Genomic DNA, 25,533 nt, shown 5'->3' with positions numbered 1-25,533 from the left:
TTCTAATCTTTCTCACTAGCAAGGACTTCTGTTTTCTTTCTTTTGAGATGGTGTCTCCATCACTCAGGCTGCAGTGTAGTGGCACCATCATGGCTCACTGTAGCCTCTACTTCCCTGGGCTCAGGTGGTCCTTCCACCTCAGCCTCCCAAGTAGCTGGAACTACAGGCATGTGCCACCATGCCCAATGTTTGTATTTTCTGTAGAGGGGGAGTTATGCCATGTTGCCCAGGCTGGTCTCAAACTCCTGGACTCTAAAAGTGCTAGTATTACAGGTGTGAGCCACCACTTCTAGCCAAGAACACATCTCAATATAACACAAATGGATTCCATGTTTAAAAATGTGTCTAAGCGAGGCACAATGGTGTATACCTGTAGTCCCAGCTAGTTAGGAGGCTGAGGAGGGAGGATTGCTTGAGGCCAGGAGTTGGAAGCCGCAGTGCACTAAGATCACACCTGTGAACCAGTACTCCAGCCTGGGCAACATATCAAGACCCCACCTCTAAAAGAATAAAAATGAAAAATTTATCTGCTAAACTGCATATTAACTCTGTTCAGTCATTTATACAACTGTCAATCAAGAGACCAGTAGTCTCGCTGGACTAAAGTGCTGCCAGTCAGAAATAAATAAATGAGAATCTGATTTGGTTGTGCAGTATTACTAAGTCTATAATTTTTATTCAGAATTTTGGAAAATACCTCAAACTCCCCTTTTTACACTATCTTATAGGACTTCCAGCTATCACAGATCCCAGGCAGGCCATCTGATCCAAACTGAGTAGCAGTTCAGGCTCAAAACTATTAACATTCTAAGATTAACATGCCAAAAATTAGTAAGGTTTCATTTTTAGTTTACCTTTATAATTCACCAGAACAGAACAACGGGTAGAAGAATTTGCAGCTAATCTATAATTCTGGCAGCCTAAATACTTTACAAGGTTATCTGCTCAGTAGATACTGAGCATTTATTATAAGGCTCCATGTAAGACAAAATTAAATTACATTATTTTCCGTCAAAATAGCATGGAATGAAAATACTAAGAAATTTAGGAGGTAAAGAGGCCACAGTATAAATTCTAATACCACCATCTATGTAGCAGGTGATGCTTAAAAAGTTAGGTAACCTTTCTGAGCCTCAGTTTCCTCATGATCAGGATGGGAAAGATACATCCTGTTATGAAAACTAGTCATAATATAGACACTACTTTTTTTTTTTGAGTCGGAGTCTTGCTCTGTCACCCAGGCGGGAGTGCAGTGGCACCATCTAGGCTCACTGCAAGCTCCGCCTCCCAGGTTCCCGCCATTCTCCTGCCTCAGCCTCCCAAGTAGCTGGGACTACAGGTGCCCGCCACCATGCCCGGCTAATTTTTTTTGTATTTTTAGTAGAGACGGGGTTCCACTGTGTTAGCCAGGATGGTCTCGATCCCCTGACCTTGTGACCTGTCCGCCTCGGCCTCCCAAAGTGATGGGATTACAGGTGTGAGCCACCGTGCCCAGCTGGTACTACTTCTTAGTGATGAAAACAAAGTTGGGGGAAAATAACAATCATCTTGGGGGTGCGGGGAACAACTTGCCCAAATTAGATGGCTCCTAAAACTCTGATAAATACTTAGGATTATCAGCTCAATAAAGACTACTAGGATAAGCCTAAAGCCAATAACACATTCTGCTGTAATGTATATTCAGAATCATTTGGAGGCTGATGCTTAAGTCAGGGTATAGCCAGACATATGCTCTTAATTACCTATTTGACAAATCTAGTAAGTTTATAAAATTTTAGAAACTGCTCTTGTTTTCCTTGAAGATTCCAAATATTACAGCAACTTTTCTCCAAATTATCTTGCTTATCACCCAACAACCTATAGGCTGAGACACATGAATTTGTTCACTAATTCTCAAAAGTTTCAATCTTTCCTTTTTCTTAAAATGTGCTTTTACTCTTCAGCTGAATACAACTTCAAAATATGAATTTAATGTATTTCAGTATGGAGGGATCAAAGCCAGAGATTCCAGGCTCTCATTTTTCCATCAAACTTAAGTTTTCTTAAGAACACTAAATGCAACACAGTATTATATCAGACTATCAAAGTATCAAGAAAATATATTGTATGAATGTTTGGTGGACAAATAAATCACAACTAAAGATATTTAGGAGTTGATACCAGCATTCCTATCCACTATTTGGGTGATGTCAAACAAGTCACGACCTTTACGCATCATCTATGGGAAAAATAAAAACAATACCAACTTCTTTCTAGTATTTTCAAGATCAATGATGAAGCAAAGCACTTTAAGAACAAGCTGGTAATCTTCTTTCTTTTAAATTAACTATTTTGTATCTGCATCTTCCGGGCAATGAGGGAACTGATCTTGACTTCATTGGCTATATAGAGCACTCATCTTGTATGTGTGTGGGTGGACATGAAGCGCAGGCGCGTGTATACTGAATGAATACCATTTAATAACAGCACTAGTTGATACTAAGTGAAAGATTTACTTTCTGATATTTCATCGCATATTAGAAAGGCTTAAGAAACTGTATTTTGAGTACACTGTACTGTTAAGTACAGTTATCTTCAAAACTGCAATATCATAGTAAGACTCTATTCGGGAATCTGTAAAAGAAATCAGATTCATATGACAGAGTCCTATCTACACAGTACTGCTGTAGAGGGAGATACTGATGTTCCTTCTGCATTATCATCTACAACAGTAAAAGAAGGAATTTTCACGTTTAACTGTGTTAGTAGCAGCTTATCACACCAATGGTCACCTTTTTATTAAGGTAAAAACAAGGAAATTTTAGGGCTCAGTTGCTATAATAGGTGGAACACAAACTCCATTTTAACTTGTGGCAAGCTTTTTAAATTTAAAATTATTGTGTTAAACACTATAGGAACTGGCAGAAATCCTATTTTAGAATTTCACTGGCAAACTGTTGTAATCTGTTCTAAATTTTTCACTATAAGCAATCAGATTATAAACTTTCATTTACTCAAAAGGAAAATATGCAAGATAAAACACAACATCTTCAAAATTGTACCTGTTGTTTCTGGTATGCGGTGTTAGGATTTATTTTGGACTCTAAAAGTAGAGAACCTAGGAAACAGAAAAAGACATTCCATTATGTTACTATAAAACAGAAAAATTATATTCCCTTACATACATACATATTTCCTTAAATTTTTTTTTTTTTTTTGAGACAGGGCTTCCCTCTGTCGCCCAGACTGGAGTGCAGTGGAGCGATCTCAGCTCACTGCAACCTCCGCCTCCCATGCTCAAGCGATTCTCCTGCCTCACCCTCCCAAGGAGCTGGGATTACAGGTGTGTGCCATCACACCAGGCTAATGTTTTGTATTTTTAGTAGAGATGGGGTTTCACCATGTTAGTCAGGCTGGTCTCGAACTCCTGACCTCAGGTGATCCACCAGCCTTGGCCTCCCAAGGTGCTGACATTACACCTGTGAGCCACTGTGCTTGGCCTCAAAAAATATTTTTAAAATTTTTTTCATTTTTTGTAGAGATAGAGTCTCGCTACGTTGCCCAGGCTGGTCTCCAACTCCCGGGCTCAAGTGATCCTCCCACTGCCCCCTCCTCCCAAAGTGCTGGTATTGCAGGTGCAAGCCACTGTGCCTGGCCATATTTCCTTTTTTGAACATTTGATGCACACTCAACTTCAGTTATAGAAAAACTATTATTATTTGAGACAGAGTCTCACTCTGTTGCCTTGGCTGGAGTGCAGTGGCATGATCTCGGCTCACTGCTACCTCCGCCTTCCGGGTTTGATTCTCCTGCCTCAGCCTCCTGAGAAGCTGGGACTACAGGCATGCGCCACCATGCCCAGCTAATTTTTGTATTTTTAGTAGAGACGGGGTTTCACCATGTTGGCCAGGATGGTCTCCATCTCTTGACCTTGTGATCCGCCCACCTCAGCCTCCCAAAGTGCTGGGATTACAGGCGTGAGCCATTGCGCCTGGCCTAGAAAAATTATTTTTAAAACAACGTAAGTTTAATTACAGTAATTTGTAACCTAAGAAATGTTTTTCTGAGACAGGGTCTCGGCTCTGTTGCAGTTGCGCGATCTCAGCTCACTGCAACCTCCACCTTCTGGGTAGCTGGGATTACAGGGGCCAGCTACCATGCTTGGTTAATCTGACGAGTAAGGACTTGGTAACAATAGAAATCTACCAATTTATGGACAGCAGAAGGTAATTAAACAGCACAGTGTGAAGTCCGATGATCTGGGTTAAAATCTCCGATATATTGTATGACTTCCCATACCCCTCTTCTCTTATCAACCAGTTCTAGTTTATACCTGCAAGTACTACCTGAAGACAAACTCTGGCCTAAAAATATTTGAGAAAAAGCAGTTTTCTCTGCAACCGTCTCTCATACGGAGCTTTCATTTCTTCTCGTATTACACTTAACAATTGCTTTACCCATTCCAAATAGTGGCTAAATGGCTGAGTGTTCTTAACATTTCCAAATTTAGTTTGCTTTTTCATCAAAATTCATTTGTTTTACGATACTGTCCAATATTGATTTACTGACCCTTCACTACTGTGTGCTCAGAACAGTACCAAATAATACCGAACATAGTAAATTAACCAAGCTCTGATAACTCAATTTGTGTTATGTCCTATGCACATAAACAGCTTTCCACTTCACACCAATCCTCCCACTATGTCTAGGACAGGTGACCTAATTAATCCAAAATCTCTTTCTTATCCTTTGAGTACTTAAACATTCTCCATATTATTTTTTTCCACCTTATTCCCTACAAACCCCATTTCTTTTTCTTTCTTTACAAAAACTGGTTTTGGCTTAGGAGGCTCAGATAAGCATTCTCACGTTTTAGAGAAAATACTGTTTTAATCTTCTTCCTCTTTTTCCAACTTTTGCCAGATTAATCAAAACACATTTTCCAGTGCCCCTTCAATTCTCTTTATGCTCAATTTTCAAGATTTTATTTTGGTAATTAAGAGCTGTGCTAGTGATACATTCATAACAAGAAAAAGCAGCAGGTGGCCAGGTACGGTGGCTCATGCCTATAACCCAGCACTCTGGGAAGCTACGGTGGGAAGATCGCCTGAGGCCAGGAGTTTGAGAACAATTTGGTCAATAAAGGGGGACCTTGCCTCTGCAAAAATAAAGTAACAATAAAATAAAATAAAAATAAGAAAAAGTAGACCGGGCTTGGTGGCTCACGCCTGTAATCCCAGCATTTTGAAAGGCTGAGGTGGGCAGATCACTTGAGGTCAGGAGTTTGAGACCAGCCTGGCCAACATGGTTAAACCCCATCCATACTAAAAATACAAAAATTAGCCAGGCATGGTTGCAGTGAGCTGAGATGGCATCACTGCAATCCAGCCTGGTCAGCAGAGACTCTGCCTCAAAAAAAAAAAAAAAAAAAAAAAAATTAGCTGGATGAGGTGGTGGTGCATGCCTATAGTTCTAGCTACTCAAGAGACAGGCAGGAGGATTGCCTGAGCCCAGGATCTCAAGACCACAGTGAGCCATGATCGTATCACTACACTCTAAGACTGGGTGATAAGAGATCCTGTCTCAAAAAACAAAGGCAAGGTGCAGTGGCTCATGCCTCTAATCCCAGCACTTTGAGAGGCCAAGATGGGAGGACTGCTTGAGGCTAGCCTGGTCTCAACAGTGAGACCCCATCCTATATATTTTTAATACAAAATTTTAAAAAAAGTATAAACATCTCCAACTATCTTTGTAGTCTTTCATTATTTTAATTACTAGAATAAAAATGGCATTCTATTATTCTCCACGGAAATAATAAACTATATACAGTACATTATGGATCAATATTACTTTTTTTTTTTTTGAGACGAAGTTTCACTCTTGTTGCCCAGGCTGGAGTGCAATGGTGCGATCCCGGCTCACCACAACTTCTGCCTCCCGGGTTCAAGCGATTGTCCTGCCTCGGCCTCCTGAGTAGCTGGGATTACAGGCAAGTGCCACCATGCCCAGCTAGTTTTGTATTTTTAGTAGAGACAGGGTTTCTCCATATTGGTCAGGCTGGTTTTGAACTCCTGACCTCAGATGATCCGCCCGCCTTGGTGGGCAGGTGGGTCACTTGAGGTCAGGAGTTCGAGACCAGCCTGGCCAACATGGTGAAACCCCGTCTCTACTAAAAGACACACAAAAAATTAGCTGGGCATGGTTGTGCACGTATTTAAACCCAGCTACTCGGGAGGCTGAGGCAGGAGAATCGCTTTAACCTTGGAGGCGGAGGTTGCAGTGAGCTGGGATTACATCACTGCACTCCAGCCTGGGCGACAGAGACTCTGTCTCAAATGAAAACAAAAACCAAAACCACAAATGAGATACCATTAAGTACCCACTAGAATGTCTACGATCAAAGACAAGACAACAACAAGTGGTGACAAGGCTGTAGAGAAATGGGAAGCTTCATACATTGCTTCTGGGAATATAAAATGAGGCATCGATTTTGGAAAAGTTTGGCAGTTCCTCAAAAAGTTAAGCAGAGTTACCTTGCAATTTCCCTCCTCGGTATATATCCAAGATAAATGAATACATGCCCAGACAAAAACATGTACATTTATATTCATAGCAAGGTTATTTACAACAGCAAAAAATGAACAGATAAATTCAATGTGGCACATACTCAGCTACACAGAGTAATGAAAACCTAACACATTACAATACGTATAAACCTTGAAAACACATGAAATTAAAGAAGCCCATCACAAAATACCACATGTCCATATAGGTAAAGTTACATATACACACACACACACACACACACACACACACACACACACACACACACACACACATATATTTTAGATGGAGTCTCACTCTGTCGCCCAGGCTGGAGTGCAGTGGTGTGATCTGAGCTCACTGCAGCCTCTGCCTCCCAGGTTCAAGCAATTCTCCTGCCTCAGCCACCTGAATAGCTGGGACTACAGGCATGTACCACCATGCCCGACTAATTTTTGTATTTTTAGTAGAGACTGGGTTTTACCATGTTGGCCAGGCTGGTCTCAAACTCCTGACCTCAAGTAATATGCCTGCCTCGGCCTCCCAAAGTGCTGGGATTACAGGCGTGAGCCACCGTTCCCAGTCCAGACAGGTAAATTTAGAGAGGGAAAACAGATTAGTGGTTGTTTAGAGCTGGGAGGAAGTGAAAGTGGGTAGTGATTGTTAATGGGTACATGATTTTTTTCAGAGGAGACGTGGTGATGGTTGCAAACCTGTGATTATATTAAAAAACAATGAATTGTACATTTTGAATGGGTGATTTATATAGTATACAAATGCTGTTTTAAAAAACCAAAAAAACAGGTAATGTGCAGCCTAGGCAATATAGTGAGACCTTGTCTCTACAAAAAAATTTTAAAAATTAGCCAAGTGTGGCAGTGCACGCCTTTAGTCCCAGCTGCTCAGGAGGCAGAGGTGGGGGGATTGCCTAAACCTAGGAAATGCAGGTTGCAGTGAGCTGAGATTATGCCACTGAACTCCAGCCTAGGCAGCAGAGCAAGACCCAGTCTCAAAAAAACAAAACAAAACAAAACACACACAAAAAGGTAAACTGTAAAGTATAAATATTCATACAATGGATACCATGAACAATGTGGCAAAATTAACCTATCATTAGGCTAGCAGTTTTCTCTGGGTAGGATCGTGACCGGGGAGGAATATGAAGCAGGCTTCTAGAGTAATGGTTATGTGGTTTCTTCAATGGTGTACTGGTTATTTTTTGAAAATTCATCAAATTGAATACTTATGATTTGTGTACCTTTCCGATGTATTATACTGCAATTCAAAAGATTTTTCTAAGTTTAAGAAGTCAAAAACACATAGCACAGGGGATTGAGGTTGTTATTCAAGTTGTGCTTTCAAGAAACACACGCCTGACTTTTACAGTCACTAAAACAAAAAACATGGCAGTGCAGTGGTATGACATTGTCAGTCGCCTAATACCTAATGGCAATTATTTCTCAAGTACCAGTCTCTTTGACATTTTCTTCAAAACTCTCTTAGTAGTGTTTACAGGATCAGACTAATTAGAAAGTGGGGGAAAAAGGTTTGACGTATTCCCTTCCAAAGTTCTGGCTAAAACAAGGACACACTATAAGTTTCTGGGGTTGGGAAATGTTTTTCTGGACCATTCAGGATATTAGAGGAAAGCATCCCCTGAAACTCTCTTTTCAATCATATCACATGGTTTTGGTCTAGGAAGTCCAGCTCTGATTCCCAATACCATATTCCCAAAGAGATAAGTAGGCTGTAGACGCTAAAACGTGGGAAACAGTCTTTTAACTTGAGGGCTCAGTAAGACAATAAATAAAAGACACAATACTATATTTACTCCTAGTCTATTAGGTTTCTCTCCATCATCTAATAGGTTTTATTGAGCCAAGTTATACACTACACCAATCAACTTATAAAAGATCCAGTTCAGTGTTAATATCAATTAACACAATCCTTCCCCCCAACAAGTTTGTTTGTATTTTGTTGCTATAGCTACAGTATTAGGCACAGTAATTCTATCCTACTAATGTATGGGTATGGATGGGGTATAGAGTTCAACTTTAGGAGAGGGATTTACTAAATAACATGGTAGCAGAGATGACAGGGGAGAAATGATGATCCTTAGCAGAAGATCTCAGCAACATTAAGGGGAGGCAGAGAAGGTTCTAACTAAGAACAACACATGTTTCTGATAACAGTTACGTCTAGTGGAACTCAGTAACTGAAGCACACTCAAGACAGACTCCATTCACCCCAACTCATTTGAGAAACACATCTACCCTCTCTCCAATGAAACAGATTCCCTTATTTCCCAAGAGGAATCTTTTACTTACACACACACACACACACACACACACACACACACGATACCTTTTCCCACACATCTGAGAAAGACATTGTAACAAAGACCAAGGAAAGGAAATCCTACACTCCAATTCAAGAAAACTCCAATACTGAGACTTGAGAAAGATCTCCCCACTTCCAACCTGAACTATAAGAAAGGAAATACAGAAAAAAATGAAAATCAGGAGTGCTCAAGCCAAGCTGAATGCATCAGTACTTCTAATTAAATCTGTCACTGTGGAAGCTATCATTCCTAACAAATTCTCCTGTCTACTAATTGATATATACACTTGGACTTTCTCAAAAACATAAGAAGTCCTAAATACTCACTTAGCAGTACAAAGACTGAAAATTGAATCATCTTCACCTACCCAACTTTTAAACACATACTACTCTTTGGGCCAACCATTCTTCTCCTAGGAAATTACCCTACACCCTCGGATAAGTGCCAAGGTATATGGATAAAGATTTCATTAGCAGAGTCTGTAATGGCAACACACTAAAAACAATCTATACCAGCCGTTCTCAAAATGTGATTTGGGGACACTATGGGGCCTGCAAAGTCAAAATTATTTTCAAAATGATACAAGGTTATACGCCTTTTCCACCACCAATTCTCTCAGAGTCTACACTGATACTGCCAAAGATTCAATGCAGAAGCAGATGAGAATCTTCCTGGTTTTTTAAAAATTAGGCCAGATGTTGCAATTCGTAAAAATAGGCCAGGCATGGTGGCTCACACCTATAATCCCAGCACTTCAGGAGGCTGAGGCAGGCCAATCACTTGAGGTCAGGAATTCGAGATAAGCCTGGCCAACATGGTGAAACCCCATCTCTACTAAAAATACAAAAATTAGCCGGGTGTGGTGGCCCATGTTTGTAATTCCAGCTACTTGGGAGGCTGAAGCAGGAGAATTGCTTGAACCCGGGAGGCAGAGGTTGCAGTGAGCCGAGATTGTGCCACCGCACAGTGAGACTCTGTCTCAAAAAAAAAAAAAAAAGATACTCTTCTCATTAAACTCTTATTTTAGAAAAGTTATTTCTTCCTTAATGTTATTTTGTTAACATGCTATGTTAAAACATTATTTTTTAAACATTATTTTTATTTTAAACATTAAACATTATTTTTAAGTGATTTTTTTCCAAAAGTCTGTTTTAATTTCTAATATGGTAAATATTGATAAACACAATTCAAATGAACATTTGGGGAATCCTAAATTTAACAGTATAAAGGGATCTAGCTGGGCGTGGTGGCAAAGGCCAATGACCCCAGGTACTTGGGAGTCTGCTAAGGGAGGGTCACTTAAGCCCGGCTAATTTTTGTATTTTTTTTTTTTTTTAGTAGAGACGGAATTTCACCATGTTGGCCAGGATGGTCTCGATCTCTTGACTTCATCCACCCACCTTGGCCTCCCAAAGTGCTGGGATTACAGGTATGAGCCACCACCTCCAGCTGAGACCCCCATCTCTCCAAAAAAAAACCCAAACAAACAAAAAAAAAATTGCCAGGCATGGTGGTGCAGGCCTGTAGTTTCAGTTGCGTGGGAGGCTTGCTTGAGGTCAGTAGGTTGAGGCTGCAGTGAGCTCTGACCACACCACTGCACTTCAGCCTGGGCGACAGAGCGAGACTGTCTGAAAAAAACAAAATAAAAAATAAAAATGAAAACAAAACAAAGAAAAAAGAGTCTAAAGGTATCCTGAGAAAAAAAGTTCGAGGAACGCTACACTGTGCCACCAAGAAGATACCGTGTGAATAAGTACAGTGGAATACTACGCTACTTTTAAATGAGATCTGTGTATCCTGACATTAATTTATGTCCCAAATACACTGATAACAGGTGTTTACAATTAGGAAATGGGAAAACAATGTCAAAAGGAGAAATGCCGCTCAGAACATCACCAAGACAAGTGCAGGTAGAAACTGACCAATAGCAAGAAAAAATATAATGAAGGCCAAGGCAGGAGGATCACGAGGTCGGGAGTTCAAGACCATCCTGGCCAACATGGTGAAACCCCATCTCTACTAAAAATACAAACATTATCTGGGCATGGTGGCGTGTGCCTGTAATCCCAGCTACTCGGGAGGCTGATGCAGGAGAATCGCTTGAACCCGGGAGGCAGAAGTTGCAGTGAGCCGAGATCGCACCACTGCACTCCAGCCTGTGTGACAAAGGGAGACTCCGTCTCAAAAAAAAAAAAAAAAAAGGCCCCTCCCTGCTTCACATCTTGGTTCTTCCTATAAAATGAAATGTGAGGGCCTTTCTTGTAGGGTGTTGCCAACCCCCACCAAAACACACCACAATACTACACTTCTGGGGATTAGAGATAATGATGGCTGGTAGTACAGAGTAAGGTATCCTTCTAACAAAGTCTACATTAGAGAGAACTCAGCAAATATTTTTAAAAGGAAAGATTTTGCATAAAAATTATAGATTTCTTGCTGGGTGCAAGTTAATACAGCAAGATTTGTAGTTTAAAAAAAAAAACCTACCTCACAGGGCTGCCACGAGCATTAACTGAAATTTTTAATTCAAGTGCCTGTCCCAATATAAAGTACATAACCAGCACTCAATACTTTTTGTTTTTGAGACGGAGTTTCGCTCTTGTCACCCAGGCTGGAGTGCAGTGGCACGATCTCCGCTCACCGCTAACTACGCCTCACAGGTTCAAGCGATTCTCCTGACTCAGCCTCCAGAGTAGCTGGGACTACAGGTGCGCACCACCACACCAGGCTAATTTTTCTATTTTTAGTAGAGACGGGGTTTCACCATATTGGCCAAGATGTTCTCGATCTCCTGACCTCGTGATCCGCCTGCCTCAGCCTCCCAAAGTGCTTGGGATTACAGGCGTGAGCCACCGCGCCCGGGCTCAATACTTGTATTTTTAGGGCACCATCATACAATCTTCACTGTTAACACTGTACTGTTGTATAGCAGGAAAACGAGTATTAATAATGACCCATAAACACATTATGAATAAGAGGTTAACCAATATATTCATTTACTGTTTAGGAAAAACATTCTAGTACACATTTAGTCAACATTCCATAAAAAAATTACTGACTTTTAAAACTTATGATAGGCCAGGCATGGTGGCTCATTACTGTAATCTCAGCACTTTGGAAAGCTGAGGTGGGTGGATCACTTGAGGCCAAGAATTGGAGACCAGCTCAAGACCAGCCTGGGCAACATGGCAAACCCTGTCTCTACAAAAAATGCAAAAATTAGCCGGGCATGGTGGTATGTGCCTGTAGTACCAGCTACTTGGGAAGCTGAGGCAGGAGGACTGCTTGAACCCAGAATATTGATGTTGCAATGAGCTATGATCGCGCCACTGCACTCCAGCCTGGGTGAAAGACCGAGACCCTGTCTCTAAAATTTAAAAACAAAAAAACCCAAAAACACCTTCTGGTAAACAGTTTTTATTCATCTGGAAAATCCACTTGTTTAGAAGATTTAACTTCCTGTTACTGAAGAAATGAGATAGTATACACAATTCCTGTAATTTTTATGGTTTTATCTTCACTATCAACCAATTAGACTCAGGTAGCAGGAAAGTAATATGGGAGTGTTTTGGTTTAAGTAACTTTGGTCTTCGCCACAGCCCTGATTCGGATAAATACTGAAGGATTTCAGAATGAACAGTTACACCCTTGTCAGCTTCTAGAGTATATTGTCCTTATCAATATTCAAAGCTTAAGGCAGGAACTTACGTACTATGCCTCATTAGTAGAGAGAAAGCACCATCAAAAATGAGTTAATGCCAGCCTGGGCAACATAAGGTGACCCCGTCTCTACAAAAATAGAAAAAATTAGCCAGGCATGGTGGTGTACACCTGTGGTCCCAGCTACTCGGGACGCTGAGGTGAGAGGCTTACTGGAGCCTGGTGGTCAAGACTGCAGTAAGCCCTGATCACTGCACTCCAGCCTGGGCAACAGAGTGAGACCCCGCCTCAAAAAAATAAAAGTCAGTGGGGTCCAAAATCTTATGTAGGTGGGAGACTAAAGTATGCTTTAAATCTCTAACAGGCATATGCTCGAAGTCCTTTTTTCCTGATTTTTTTGGAAAAAAATTTAAATGCCTCATTACACAATGGCATTTAAAAACTAAAATGGGCCAGGTGTGGTAGCTCACAGCTATAATCCTGGCTACTCAGGAGGGCGAGGCAGGAGGATGGCTTGAGGCCAGAAATTCAAGACTAGTCTGGGCAACACAGTAAGATCCCACTTCCCCTCAAAAAATTTAAAAATAAATCAACTGTGTGTGGTGGCATGTGCCTATAGTCCCAGCTACTTGGGAGGCTAAGGCAGGAGGATCACTTGAGTCTTAAGAGTTTGAGGCTGCAGTGAGCTATGATCGTGGCACTGCACTCCAGCCTGGGTGACAGAGCAAAACCTTGTCTCTAAACAAACACTTTTCAAAGTTAAATACTTCCCCTTGTACCGAAACCGAGCTCTTCTTGGTAAATATACAGAATGCTTGGCATATACAAGATTCTATACTACTGACTTAATTGTTCATTTCTCTCACAGCCCTCACCCCCAAAAGCTTTTCCACCCTATGTGTTCTGACCTCCTTTTCTAATTATAGTACGGGTAGAGGGAGACCCACCTACAACGAACATGGAGTTCTATCAAGAAGCAGAAACAGCACAGAATCCCAGTTTCACCATTCGCTAGCAGTGCTGCCTTGAACAAAAACATTTCTCCATGTCTCATTTTCTTCATGCCTTAAGTATCAGTGAGAATTTAACCTGTTTAACTCTGTAAGATGTGAGTCAGAGAACAGATAAACTATACTGAAATGTAAATAATACTTTATAAAATTCAAGGTAAAAACTCAATGTAAGCACACTATTCTGCATGCCTTGGCAAGTAATTCATAATAAAGAGCACAAATATGATTATGGCTAAAGACACTCTTCAGTGTGTGGAGGAATTCCAACTTCCTTACATTTCTTTCTTTTAAAAATTTGTTTTTAGAAATAGGGTCTGTCGGCCGGGCGCGGTGGCTCAAGCCTGTAATCCTAGCACTTTGGGAGGCCGAGACGGGTGGATCACGAGGTCAGGAGATCCAGACCATCCTGGCTAACACGGTGAAACCCCGTCTCTACTGAAAAATACAAAAAAAACTAGCTGGGCGAGGTGGCGGGCGCCTGTAGTCCCAGCTACTCGGGAGGCTGAGGCAGGAGAATGGCGTAAACCCGGGAGGCGGAGCTTGCAGTGAGCTGAGATCCGGCCACTGCACTCCAGCCTGGGCGACAGAGCGAGACTCCGTCTCAAAAAAAAAAAAAAAAAAAAAGAAATAGGGTCTGTCACCCAAGCTGGAGTGCAGTAGCACAACCATAGTTCATGGCAGCCTCAAACTCCTGGGCTCAAGCAATTCTCTGGCTTCAGCCTCCTGAGTAGCTGAGACTACAAGTATGTGCCATGTGACCGGCTAATTTTCCAACTTTTTGTGGAGACAGGGTCTTGCTATGTTGCCCAGGCTGGTCTCTAACTTCTGGCTTTGAGCAATCCTCCCCCAGCTTGGCTTCCCAAAGTGCTGGGATTACAGGTGTGGGCCACTGTGCCCGGGCTCTCTCTCTCTCTATATTTATATATATATACACACACACACACATATATAAATACACACATATATATATATTTTTTTCCTGATACAGGGTCTTTCTTCATCAGTCAGGCTGGAGTACAGTGGCTCAGTCACAGCTCACTGTAGCCTCGACCTCTGGGCTCAAGCAATCCTCTTGCCTCAGCCCCAAGCGGCCGGAACTACAGGTGTTTATCACCACACTTGGCTAATTTTAAAATGTTTATTTTGTAGAGATGGGGGTCTCACTTTGTTCCCCAGTCTTACATTTATCAATTGTAAAACTGGCAGGTGGATGTGGTAAAAATCATAATGGTGAAAAGTAGTACAGTGGGGCAGAGGGAGAGAGGGTATCAGGAAGAACAGCTAATGGATGCTGGGCTTAATACCTAGGTGATGGGTTGACCTGTGCAGCAAACCACCACGGCACACATTTACCTATGTAACGAACCTGCACATGTACCCCGGAATTTAAAATAAAAGTTGAAGAGAGAAAAGCAGTATAATGATTTGACCACAAAGGGAGAGGACAAATAAGGTATGAAATTATTATCCTTACTTCAAGTCAACAGACACAGCCTACACTGAAGTAATTAAAAATAAAAACAAAATTATCTGAAATGGAAGATGGAACTTTGCAGGTACATGGCTATCATAAAAACTGAGAGAAAATAAGGTAATCTATCTTCATTAAAGAAAAGCACGGGCTAGGTGTGTGGTAATCCTAGTACTTTAGGCAGCCAGGTGGGAAGGATCACTTCAGACCTGGAGTTCGAGACCATTCTGGGCAACACAGTGAGAACCTCTCAAAAAATTCAAAAATGGGGCCGGGCACAGTGGCTCACGCCTGAGCCCAAGAGTTCAACACCATCCTGGGCGACAAAGACCCACCCCCTTCCAAAAAAAAAAAAAAATTTTTTTTTTTAAATTACGCAGGCGCAGTGGTGGGCACCTATAATCCCAGCTAGGCAGGAAGATCAACTGAGCCCAGGAGTTTGAGGTTACAGTGAGCTATGATCCTGCCACTGCACGACAGCATGGGCAACAGAGCTCTTAAAAACAAAAATTAAAAAAAAAAAAAAAAAAAAAGAAAGGGCAGGGTGTGGTGGCTCACCTGAGATCAGGAGGAGTTCGAGATCAGCCTGGCCAACATGGTGAAACCCTATCTCTACTAAAAACACAAAAATTCACCAGGCATGGTGGCAGGCACCTGTAATTCCAGCTATTCGTAAGGCTGAGGCAGGAGAATCACCTGAACCTGGGAGGCGGAGGTGGCAGTGAGCCAAGATTGTGCCATTGCACTCCGGCCTGGGTGACAAGAGCGAAACTGTCTCAAAAAAAAAAAAAAAAAAACCGAAAAAACAAAAAACAAAAGGGATGTGTTCTTCCAACCAATTTTGCCAGCAGAAACCTGCTGGATGAGGACGCAATCCAAGAAATGGGCCCAGAAGCTTAGTGGGACATCCCTTTTCCTCTAAAGCAAGTTAGGCTGAGTGCCAAGTTTACTCAGTTTTGGAAGGGAAGGGCATACAGTACTTACCCAGACAGATCTGCTCTGTAATATGAAGACCACAAGTACTTCCATTTATAAATTCCCTTCTGTGATTTTTAGATGAGCATATAAGCTCCCCTAACAGGAACTGAGCCTACAGTTGAGACAGCATTATCGTAGCTTCCCCTTCCACAAAGATAGACCCAATAATGAGAAAATTTTAAAACTACCCAGCCTTTCTATAACCATGCTACAACTATATACATTATAAACTTCCCAAACACTTTGTCATTACTAAGTAGTGTTTACAGTTTAAAACGAATTGCCTGAATTTGAATCCCAACTCATACCATCTTAATAGATGAATGACTTTGGACATGTTGTCATCCTTTCTGGATGACAAAAAAAAAGAAATGAGGCCAGGTATGGTGGCTCACGCCTGTAATCCCAGCACTTTGGGAGGCTGAGGAGGGTGAATCATCTGAGGTCAGGAGTTCGAGACCAGCCTGGCCAACTCGGTGAAACCCCGTCTCTACTAAAAACACAAAAATTAGCCATGCAGGATGGCGGATGCCTGTAATCCCAGGCTTGAGGCTTAAAGCATGAGAATCCCTTGAACCTGGAAGGTGGAGGTTGCAATGAGCCGAGATCATGCCACTGCACTCCAGCCACGGCGACAGAGATTCTGTTAAAAAAACAAAAACAAACAAAAAAAATCCATCATTTATTTCACAGATATGCAAAAGCCCCATCACCCTATCTCTAGCACTGACCAGTTTCTCACCAAATTAGCTGACAGCCTATTTCTAAGGTAGATGATTAACACACCACAAAAACTTAATTTTATAGAACATAAAATATTGCAAAAGTGTTAAGAATCAAGTATTTGTTTTGTTTTAAAGAAATAATCTGAAAATCAACAGATTTTTTTTGGGAAAAGCTACAAGTAATTTAGAAAAAAAAACTTCAACACAACCATGACTAGGTCTAGCCCAAATACGGAAAAGCGCAATAATTTTAAGTTTCTATTGGACAAATGACTCAGTTTATGGAAAATCAGAAATACTTTCCACTTTGCTCATGACAATAAAAAGAAAATATCAATCATGCTATGATGGAGAATGGAGCAAGCACACAGTAATGGCTGACCCCAACTAGCAGTCAACACAAAAACATTCATGTAAAGCTTGTAGATAAACTACAATTGAGATTTTTATTTGAGAATCAGTCTTGCTCTGTTGCTCAGGCTGGAGTGCAGTGGCGCTGATCTCAGTTCACTGCAAGCTCCGCCTCCTGGGTTCATGTCATTTTCCTGCCTCAGCCTCCTGAGCAGCTGGGACTACGGGCGCCCACCACCACACCTGGCTAATTTTTTGTATGTTTTTAGTAGAGATGGGGTTTCACTGTATTAGCCAGGATGCTCTTGATCTCCTGACCTTGTGATCTGCCCGCCTCGGCCTCCCTAAGTGCTGAGATTACAGGCATAAGCCACCGTGCCCAGCCGAAAATATCTTTAGGCTGAAAGTTATTTTCATTTTCTTTAAAATACAACTTCAGGCTAATAGAGCAGCAAATGCAAGTAGACAGTAACATGGGGGTTTAATAGAGCTAACAGCACTAACTAAATCAGAGCACTGTTGTGAGAATTATGTAAGTCAATGTAAGTAAATTGCTTAGAGTTTGGCACACAGAAGGTACTCAGTAAATTCTGACTTATTATCCCTACTTAGATGTTGGAAGAAATGTTAATCATCAAACTAATTACTGACAATATCTCACAAGTATCCTGGAATTTTTTCTAAGTCCAGGGTGCGTGTGTGTGTTCGTGTGTGTGTGTATGACAGGGTCTCCCTGTCACCCAGTGCAGGGGCATGATCATAACTCACTGCAGCCTCCACCTCCTGGGCTCAAGTGATCCTCTCACATCAGCCTCCAGAGCAGCTAGGATTACAGGACCCTGCCACCGCACAAGCTAACGTTTGTACATTTTGTAGAGATGGGGTTTTGTCATGTTGCCCAGGCTGGTCTCGAACTCCCGAGCCCACGAAATCTGTCTGCCTCGGCCTCCCAAAGTGCTGGGATTGTAGGCGTGAGCCACCGCACCCAGCCTTTTTGGATTCAGTTTTCCTTACAGCCTAAACTTACAAGGCACATCAGTAATTGAGTTAAGCTATCTCCCTGCTAGATAAAGACTAAAGTCATTTTGTTTTAGTCATTTAACCTCCAACCTGCGAAATGGAGGAAGAGAGATTTGTGGCTATTTCCAAAACGGTAAAAATATAAATGGAGGTTGGGCGCAGTGGCTCACGCCTGTAATCCTAGCACTTTGGGAGGCCGAGGTGGGCAGATCACCCGAGGTAAGGAGTTCGAGATCAGACTGGCCAAAACGGTGAAACCCCATCTCTACTAAAAATACAAAAAAATTAGCCAGGCATAGTGGCACATGCCTGTAGTCCCAGATACTAAGGAGCTAAGGTAGGAGAATTGCCTGAACCCAGGAAGTGGAGGTTGCAGTGAGCCGAGATCATGCCATTACACTCCAGCCTGGGCGACAAGAGCGAAACTCCATCTCAAAAAATATATATATATATGTATATGTATATATTATATATACTATATATGTACTATATACTGTATGTACTACATACTATATATACTATATAAGTACCATACGCTATATGTACTACATAATATATACTATATATGTACCATATACTACATGTACTATGTATATTATATATACACACACAGAAAAAAGTTTTATATTAACATACAATTATATTAACATAGAATTATGCAGAAGAGCATATTTCTGAGAGTATGACATTAACCTTTTATGCTTAAAAATATCTTAAAGGATTTTTTGTATAATGAATCAAATTAAACCCATGATGTGAAGGTTATATGTATTATTTTTAACATGGAGTTCAAAGAATTGATCTCAAATCTACACATGCTTTCAGCTGGGATGGTGGCTCACGCCCGTAGTCCTAACACTCCGGGAGGACTAGGCGGGTGGATTGCGTGAGGTCAGGCGTTCCAGATCAGCCTTGGCAATAGGACAAAATCCTGTCTTTATTTTTATTTTTTTGAAAGTAAAAAATTAAGAAGAAACCTACAGATAAATCTACTAAAAGCCCATACCTTCTAACATACTATGTAAAGTTTGCCAAATGTGTGAAAGATCTAGAGTAGGTTATTACGTGAGTCACATACAAAATTACACTAACACTTGACATTCAAATTGTATTTTAAGTAGCCAATAATAACTCAGGCCCAGAAAAATACACCCAACATTCAAAAAATTTTAAATGCCCCCAAAAGGAAATAATTTCTCTCCAGATTTAAGTCATTTTGGGTAACCTTATAACCTGTGGGCAATATACTCCAGATTACCACTTTCAATTTAAATAGAACATCAATGTTCCCAAAGTCTTCAACTACAGAAGGGCTAGTCTTGTTGGTTTTTTATGGAATTGGAATTCTGGGTAGAGTCCAACTGAAGAAAATTCCTTGAAATTAGTCTGTAATAATTCAGACACAGAATCACTACAATCATAATAAACTGACCTCGTTAGCAACTGTAAAATATAAACCAATGTACCAAAAGAGGTGGAAGAGAAATTACTTTCACGTTTGGAAGTAACAATTTGACAACAGTTTTACCCCACTTGAATATTTTAAGTGAAATTCACTGTATATCTCCAAAAACAGTGGCAATCCCTAGAGAGAATAAGTCTTCTAAAATATGAAACACTCAGAAGATGTGGAAAAAAGAAAAAAAGGGAAACACTTATTTTCAAACAACTTAGTCTTTGAACCTTGAGGGTTGTTTCAAAATGTATGAAGCATAAACACTAGGGAAGATCCGAAAGGTTTTAAAAATTATCTGCCAACTTCTCTGCACCTGTTAACGAAATTATGAACACCCATTTAAGCAATCAAAAAAAAAAAAGCTCATATAAAATTATTCCAAACTTGCAAGATGTTTATATAGCGAGCTACACACAAAATTCTGCATTACTATAAAAAAGACAACCAACACTGGTGAACAAAAATCTCTATCTTCTCAAGGTAAAGCGTTTTCTCTTAGTGTAGAGTTGCCAGATCCAGTGTTGCCAACCTCCAACGGGATCAGAAACATGTAGCAAAAAGACGTTTAAAAAGAAAAAGAAAGAAATCACAGCAAAATGTTCTTCAAAGTATGAAAGGTCCAAGAACTTTCTTAGCTCCAAGCAAAGTTTCATGCCTGCTTTACAGATGGGTGAACTAAGGCAGAAGATCGGATTAATCAGTGTCTTTCTCAAGGTCACTCTAGTGCAAAAGAACAGTACACTCCGGACTCCCCATCTCAGGTCCTCGACCTCACACACTCCAGGGCGGCACAGCTCAACACGCTTGGCTCTCTTCGTACCCAAAATGCCACCAGGCACTCAGAGAAAGGAAACATTTCAGGCGCTCTCCGGGGAGCTCCCGCAGGACTGGGGTACCTGGGGCCCGCCCTCCCCCGGGGTGGCTGCCGTCCCCAGCCGTCCCTCCGTTCTCGTGGAGCGAGCGCCATGCCCCGCAAGAACCAGGGAGGCGGCCCAGGGCCGTGGGGGCTGCGAAGGGCCCGCCACGAGGGGCTTCACTTACCGTCGCTCTCAGCCCTGACAAGCAGGGACATGCCCTTCAGCCGCTCCACGTAGCCAGACGACACATGCCCGGTGCCCCGGTCGTCCCACTGCCGGTCCTCGTTGAGCGTGTACACCTTCACCCGCCGCCGGGTGTCGGTCATCGTGCCGCCCGGGAACCGGGGCGGGGGCCCCGCCAGTAGACGCCCAGGAAAGGGGTCCTGGAGAGGCGAGGGGCGAGGCGTGAGGGCGCCCGCGAGCGGAGGGCTCCCCGGCCTCACTGCCGCCGCTGGGCGCCGCGGGGCCGCGCCGCCGCCTGCATGGCCCGCTCCCGGGACCGAGTTCTGGGCCGCCGCCTTTCCTCGCCTCCGGCTCCCCGGCGCTATTGTCCAGGCCCGGCGAGCCCGGCGCCCGGCAGCCCCGAGGGGGCCGCGCAGCGCTTCGTAGCCTCCCGCCCCGCAGCGCTAGGAACTCGGGGCTCCCGTCACTGCCCTGCTCCCGCCTCCGCCATGATCTCCGCGAAGCAGCTTCCCGCGCCGCCGCCGCCTCCTCAGGCCGCTGCCGCCGCCGCCATATTTTCCTTCCTTATACCTGGCCCTGCCACCGCGGCCAGTGGCTCCCTTCCGCTCCCTGCTTCAAACGTCAGAAGCCGACAGGCGCCTGATCCTTCTGCAAATGCTACCACTGCCCGGGAGACTCTGAAGGCCCCCGGCCGCCCGACTGCCCCGGGCTAGTGGAAGTCGGTTTCCCTCCGCCGCCGCCTCTTCCGTCTTCCTCACACAGCCAAAACCGCCGCCATCTTGGTTCGCCCCTCAAAAGCGGCGCGCGGGGCCACCCAGGGAGCAGCTGCAGGGGCGGCTCGGAGCCCCACCATTTAAAGAGACAGCAGCGAGACCGGGAGCCTTACTGCGGCGGAGGCTTCCGACGGAGGCGGGAGGCGGACGCGGAGTTGCCGAGGTGGCGGGAGCGCAGGGAGCGGAGGAGGCGGGACGCTGACTGCGCCGGTGACAGCCCGAGGCTCCCTCGCGCCTCCCTGCACGCACCGTCGTGCGAGCGCGGGGCGGTGTGTGCGTCCGTCGCGCTCTGTGTTCGTCATCAGCCCCGCTCCAGGATGCGCGAGGGGCGTGGATCCGTCTGCGGCCTCTGCGAGCGGGCCCCGGCGTCTCGGCCTCGGGTCCGCCTGCCGCCGCCTTCTCTTGTTCCTTCCCCTGTCCCTGGCCTGCGGACGCCGGGCGGCGTGGGCCCGGGCCCCTACCCGCTTCCGAGAGCGTTTTCCCGGGGCCGCCTTTGCGGCTGAGTCGGGCCCTCGGGACCCACCCGGCCCCTTGCGGACTTGAAGGAATGAAATGGAAACGCTTCCGGGGAAGGTCGCGGGTGTGGGCGGCTAGGTTGGCGCAGCCTTGGGAGCCGCCATGGGTCGCGGACTGGCGTGGCCAGTGTGGAAACTTGGGACTGTTTGCGTTTTCTGGGCGTGGGACCGAGTCCGAAGTGACAATTCTAAAACTTCACCTTACAGCCTAGGCAAGCCCCAAGTGCTCCATTCCTTCATCCCCATCAGAACTGTCTGCGAGCCTTGTCGGAAAGGAACTTAAGGCGCTCACAAAAACAAATGCGACACTGCAAAATCGGGAGGAGTAATTCTCAGCATTAGGTAGTCCTGTGCTTTGAAGAGCTACTTGATGTCAAGTATTGCTAATCTTCACAGAGGAATAACATTCTGTTTCCTATCATGCAGCTCATATGCCACTATTTTGGTGGCTTTTACCATTTGCTAGGCCTGGTAGGTCGGGCTTGTCCGCTAGGAATATAATGCGAGCCACACACATAACTTTAAACTTTGCGGTAGCCACAAAAAGCACGAAGAAACTGATGAAATTAGTGTTAACGTTTCAGTGCGGTATTTTCAAAATGTTATTTCAGTAATCAAATTATTAAAGATATACATTCCTTATTAACCTTACGATGTCTTTAAAATGTGATATATTTTGTCCTTCCAGCAAGTCTCTGTTGGGATACTGAATTTTCATCAGAAATATCTGTGTTTAGATTTTATTGGAAAAAAAATTGTTTTTGAGATAGGATCTCTCTCGTCACCCACCCTGGAGTGCAGTGGCTCAGTCTCGGCTCATTGCCGCTTCAACCTCGTGGGCTCAAGCGATTCTCCCACCTCAGCTTCCCAAGTAGCTGGGACCACAGGTGTATACCACCACTCCCAGTTAATTAATTAAGTTTATTTTTTTTTTCGGTAGAGACGGGTTTCACTGTTGCCCGGACTGGTAGAGTATATTAAATTTACAATTGAGAATGTAGATTCACATATTCTGTTATTCCAGTCATACTTAACTTTTCCAAAAGCTGAATCAAGTGTCAATTTTTAAATTTAGCTGGGCGCGGTCGCTCACGAGGTCAGGAGTTCAAGACCAGCCTGGCTGACATAGTGAAACCCCATCTGTACAAAAAAATACTAATTAGCCGGTCATGGTGGTGCGTGCCTGTAGTCCCAGCTACTTGGGACGCTGAGGCAGGAGGATCTCTTGAACCCGGGAGGCAGAGGTTGCAGTAAGCTGAGATTGTGCCACTGCACTCCAGCCTGGGCAACAGAGCAAGACTCTGTCTCAAAAAATAAAATAATAATTTAAATTTAAAAATCAAGTAAAAAAATTCAGCTTGTGAGTAGCACTAGTCAAAATTTGAAGGCCCGGTAGCCACATGTGTCTAGTAGCTACAGTTTTGGAAGATTCGAGTGCTTGACATTGCCAGGAATCTTTTAAACCTGCAATGTGGCTGGGCGCGGTGGCTCCCACCTGTAATCCCAGCACCTTGGGAGGCCAGGGCAGGCAGATTGCTTGAGGCCAGGAGTTCGAGACCAGACTGGCCAACATAGCAAAACCCTGTTTCTACTAAAAATACAAAAATTAGCCAGGCATGGTCCCAGCTCCTTGACTCTGAGGTACAAGAATCGCCTGAACCTGGGGAGGCGGAGAGTGCAGTGAGCCGAGATTGTGCCACTGCACTCTAGCCTGGGTGTCAGAGCAAGACTCTGTCTTTAAAAAAAAAGAAAAGAAAAAAAGAAACCTGTAAAGTATTGGTGTCACTATACCCATCTATTAGGAAGGAAGCTAATAGCATGAACAGGGCTGAGGGGTTTCTAGGATACAGGACTTTCAGTTTTAAATTCCTTTAGAAGTTGGGACCTTCCTCCCCAGCAACTTAAAATATAAAGATATAAACAGGGCGTTTGGTGACTCACAGTTGTAATCCCAGCACTTTGGGAATCCGAGGCTGACGGATCACGAGGTCAGGAGTTCGAGACCAGCCTGGCCAACATGGTGAAAACCCCGTCTCTACTAAACATACAAAAATTAGCAGGGCGCAGTGGCATGAGCCTGTAATGCCAGCTACTCAGGAGGTTGAGGCAGGAGAATTGCTTGAACCCGGGAGGCAGAGGTTGTGGTGAGCCAAGATCACGCCGTTGCACTCCAGCCTGGGCAACAAGAGTAAAACTCTGTCTCAAAAAAAAAAAAAAAAAAAAGGCCGGGCGCGGTGGCTCAAGCCTGTAATCCCAGCACTTTGGGAGGCCGAGGCGGGTGGATCACGAGGTCAGGAGATCGAGACTATCCTGGCTAACATGGTGAAACCCTGTCTCTACTAAAAATACAAAAAACTAGCTGGGAGTGGTGGCGGGCGCCTACTGTAGTCTCACCTACTTGGGAGGCTGAGGCGGGAGAATGGCGTGAACCCGGGAGGCGGAGCTTGCAGTGAGCCGAGATCACGCCACTGCACTCCAGCCTGGGAGACACAGACAGACTCCGTCTCAAAAAAAAAAAAAAAAAAAAAAAAAAAAAAAAAAAAAAAAAAGGTATAAACGAGTGCTTGAAAGACCAGTCGGAAACTCGCTGTTCACAAACAAAACTGGAAAATTATGAAAACAAAGCAATAAAGCAATCGCTTTTTCTTTTTTTTCTTTTTTTTTTTTTTTGAGACGGAGTCTTGCTCTGTCGCCCAGGCTGGGGTGCAGTGGCCAGATCTCAGCTCACTGCAAGCTCCACCTCCCGGGTTTACGCCATTCTCCTGCCTCAGCCTCCTGAGTAGCTGGGACTACAGGCGCCCGCCACCTCGCCCGGCTAGTTTTTTGTATTTTTTTTTTTTTTTTTTTGAGACGGAGTCTCGCTCTGTAGCCCAGGCTGGAGTGCAGTGGCCGGATCTCAGCTCACTGCAAGCTCCGCCTCCCGGGTTCACGCCATTCTCCGGCCTCAGCCTCCCGAGTAGCTGGGACTACAGGCGCCCGCCACCTCGCCCGGCTATTTTTTGTATTTCTTAGTAGAGACGGGGTTTCACCGTGTTAGCCAGGATGGTCTCGATCTCCTGACCTCGTGATCCGCCCATCTCGGCCTCCCAAAGTGCTGGGATTACAGGCTTGAGCCACCGCGCCCGGCCAGTTTTTTGTATTTTTTAGTAGAGATGGGGTTTCACCGTGTTAGCCAGGATGGTCTCGATCTCCTGACCTCGTGATCCACCCGTCTCGGCCTCCCAAAGTGCTGGGATTACAGGCTTGAGCCACCGCGCCCGGCCGCTTTTTCTTTAAAAAAAAAAAAAAAAAAGGCAACAATTTTTTTTGTTGTTTATTTATTTATTTATTTTGAGATAGAATCTCCCTCTGTCACCCAGGCTGGAGTGCAGTGGCATGATCTTGGCTCACTGCAACCTCCGCCTCCCGGGTTCAAGTAATTCTACTGCCTCAGCCTCCCAAGTAGCTGGGATTACAGGCGCCTGCCACGACGCCCAGCGTGGAGGCAGGGTTTCACCATGTTGGCCAGGCTGGTCTCGAACTCCTGACCTCAAGTAATCCATCCGCCTCAGCCTCCCAAAGTGCTGGGATTACAGGTGTGAGCCACCACGCCTGGCCAACGATTTCAAGTATTAGGGCATGAGAGCAATTTTGTCAATTTTTGATGCAATTATGACATTGGTAAATTT

At 43.9% G+C, this 25,533-nt stretch overlaps 1 protein-coding gene across 2 annotated transcripts in view; it reads right to left on the bottom strand.

Annotated features, from left to right (window-relative positions):
* Positions 1–21,382, bottom strand: part of LOC105467550 (protein phosphatase 4 regulatory subunit 3A) — a 50,568-nt gene extending 29,186 nt beyond the window's left edge. For both annotated transcript variants that reach the window (XM_011717224.3, XM_011717223.3), the window contains exons 1-2: positions 20,579–21,382; positions 3,042–3,097 (exon numbers count right to left, since the gene is read on the bottom strand). In XM_011717224.3, coding sequence (XP_011715526.1) covers positions 3,042–3,097; positions 20,579–20,720 — 198 coding nt within the window. In that variant the 5' untranslated portion in view covers positions 20,721–21,382. The remainder of the gene's footprint in view (positions 1–3,041; positions 3,098–20,578) is intronic.
* Between the last annotated feature and the right edge of the window lie 4,151 nt (positions 21,383–25,533).

The sequence above is a fragment of the Macaca nemestrina genome, chromosome 7 (assembly GCF_043159975.1).
Source record: "Macaca nemestrina isolate mMacNem1 chromosome 7, mMacNem.hap1, whole genome shotgun sequence".
NCBI classification, from domain to species: domain Eukaryota; kingdom Metazoa; phylum Chordata; class Mammalia; order Primates; family Cercopithecidae; genus Macaca; species Macaca nemestrina.
Note: the sequence above shows the minus strand (reverse complement) of the source record. Positions and strands in the feature narration are given on the sequence as shown.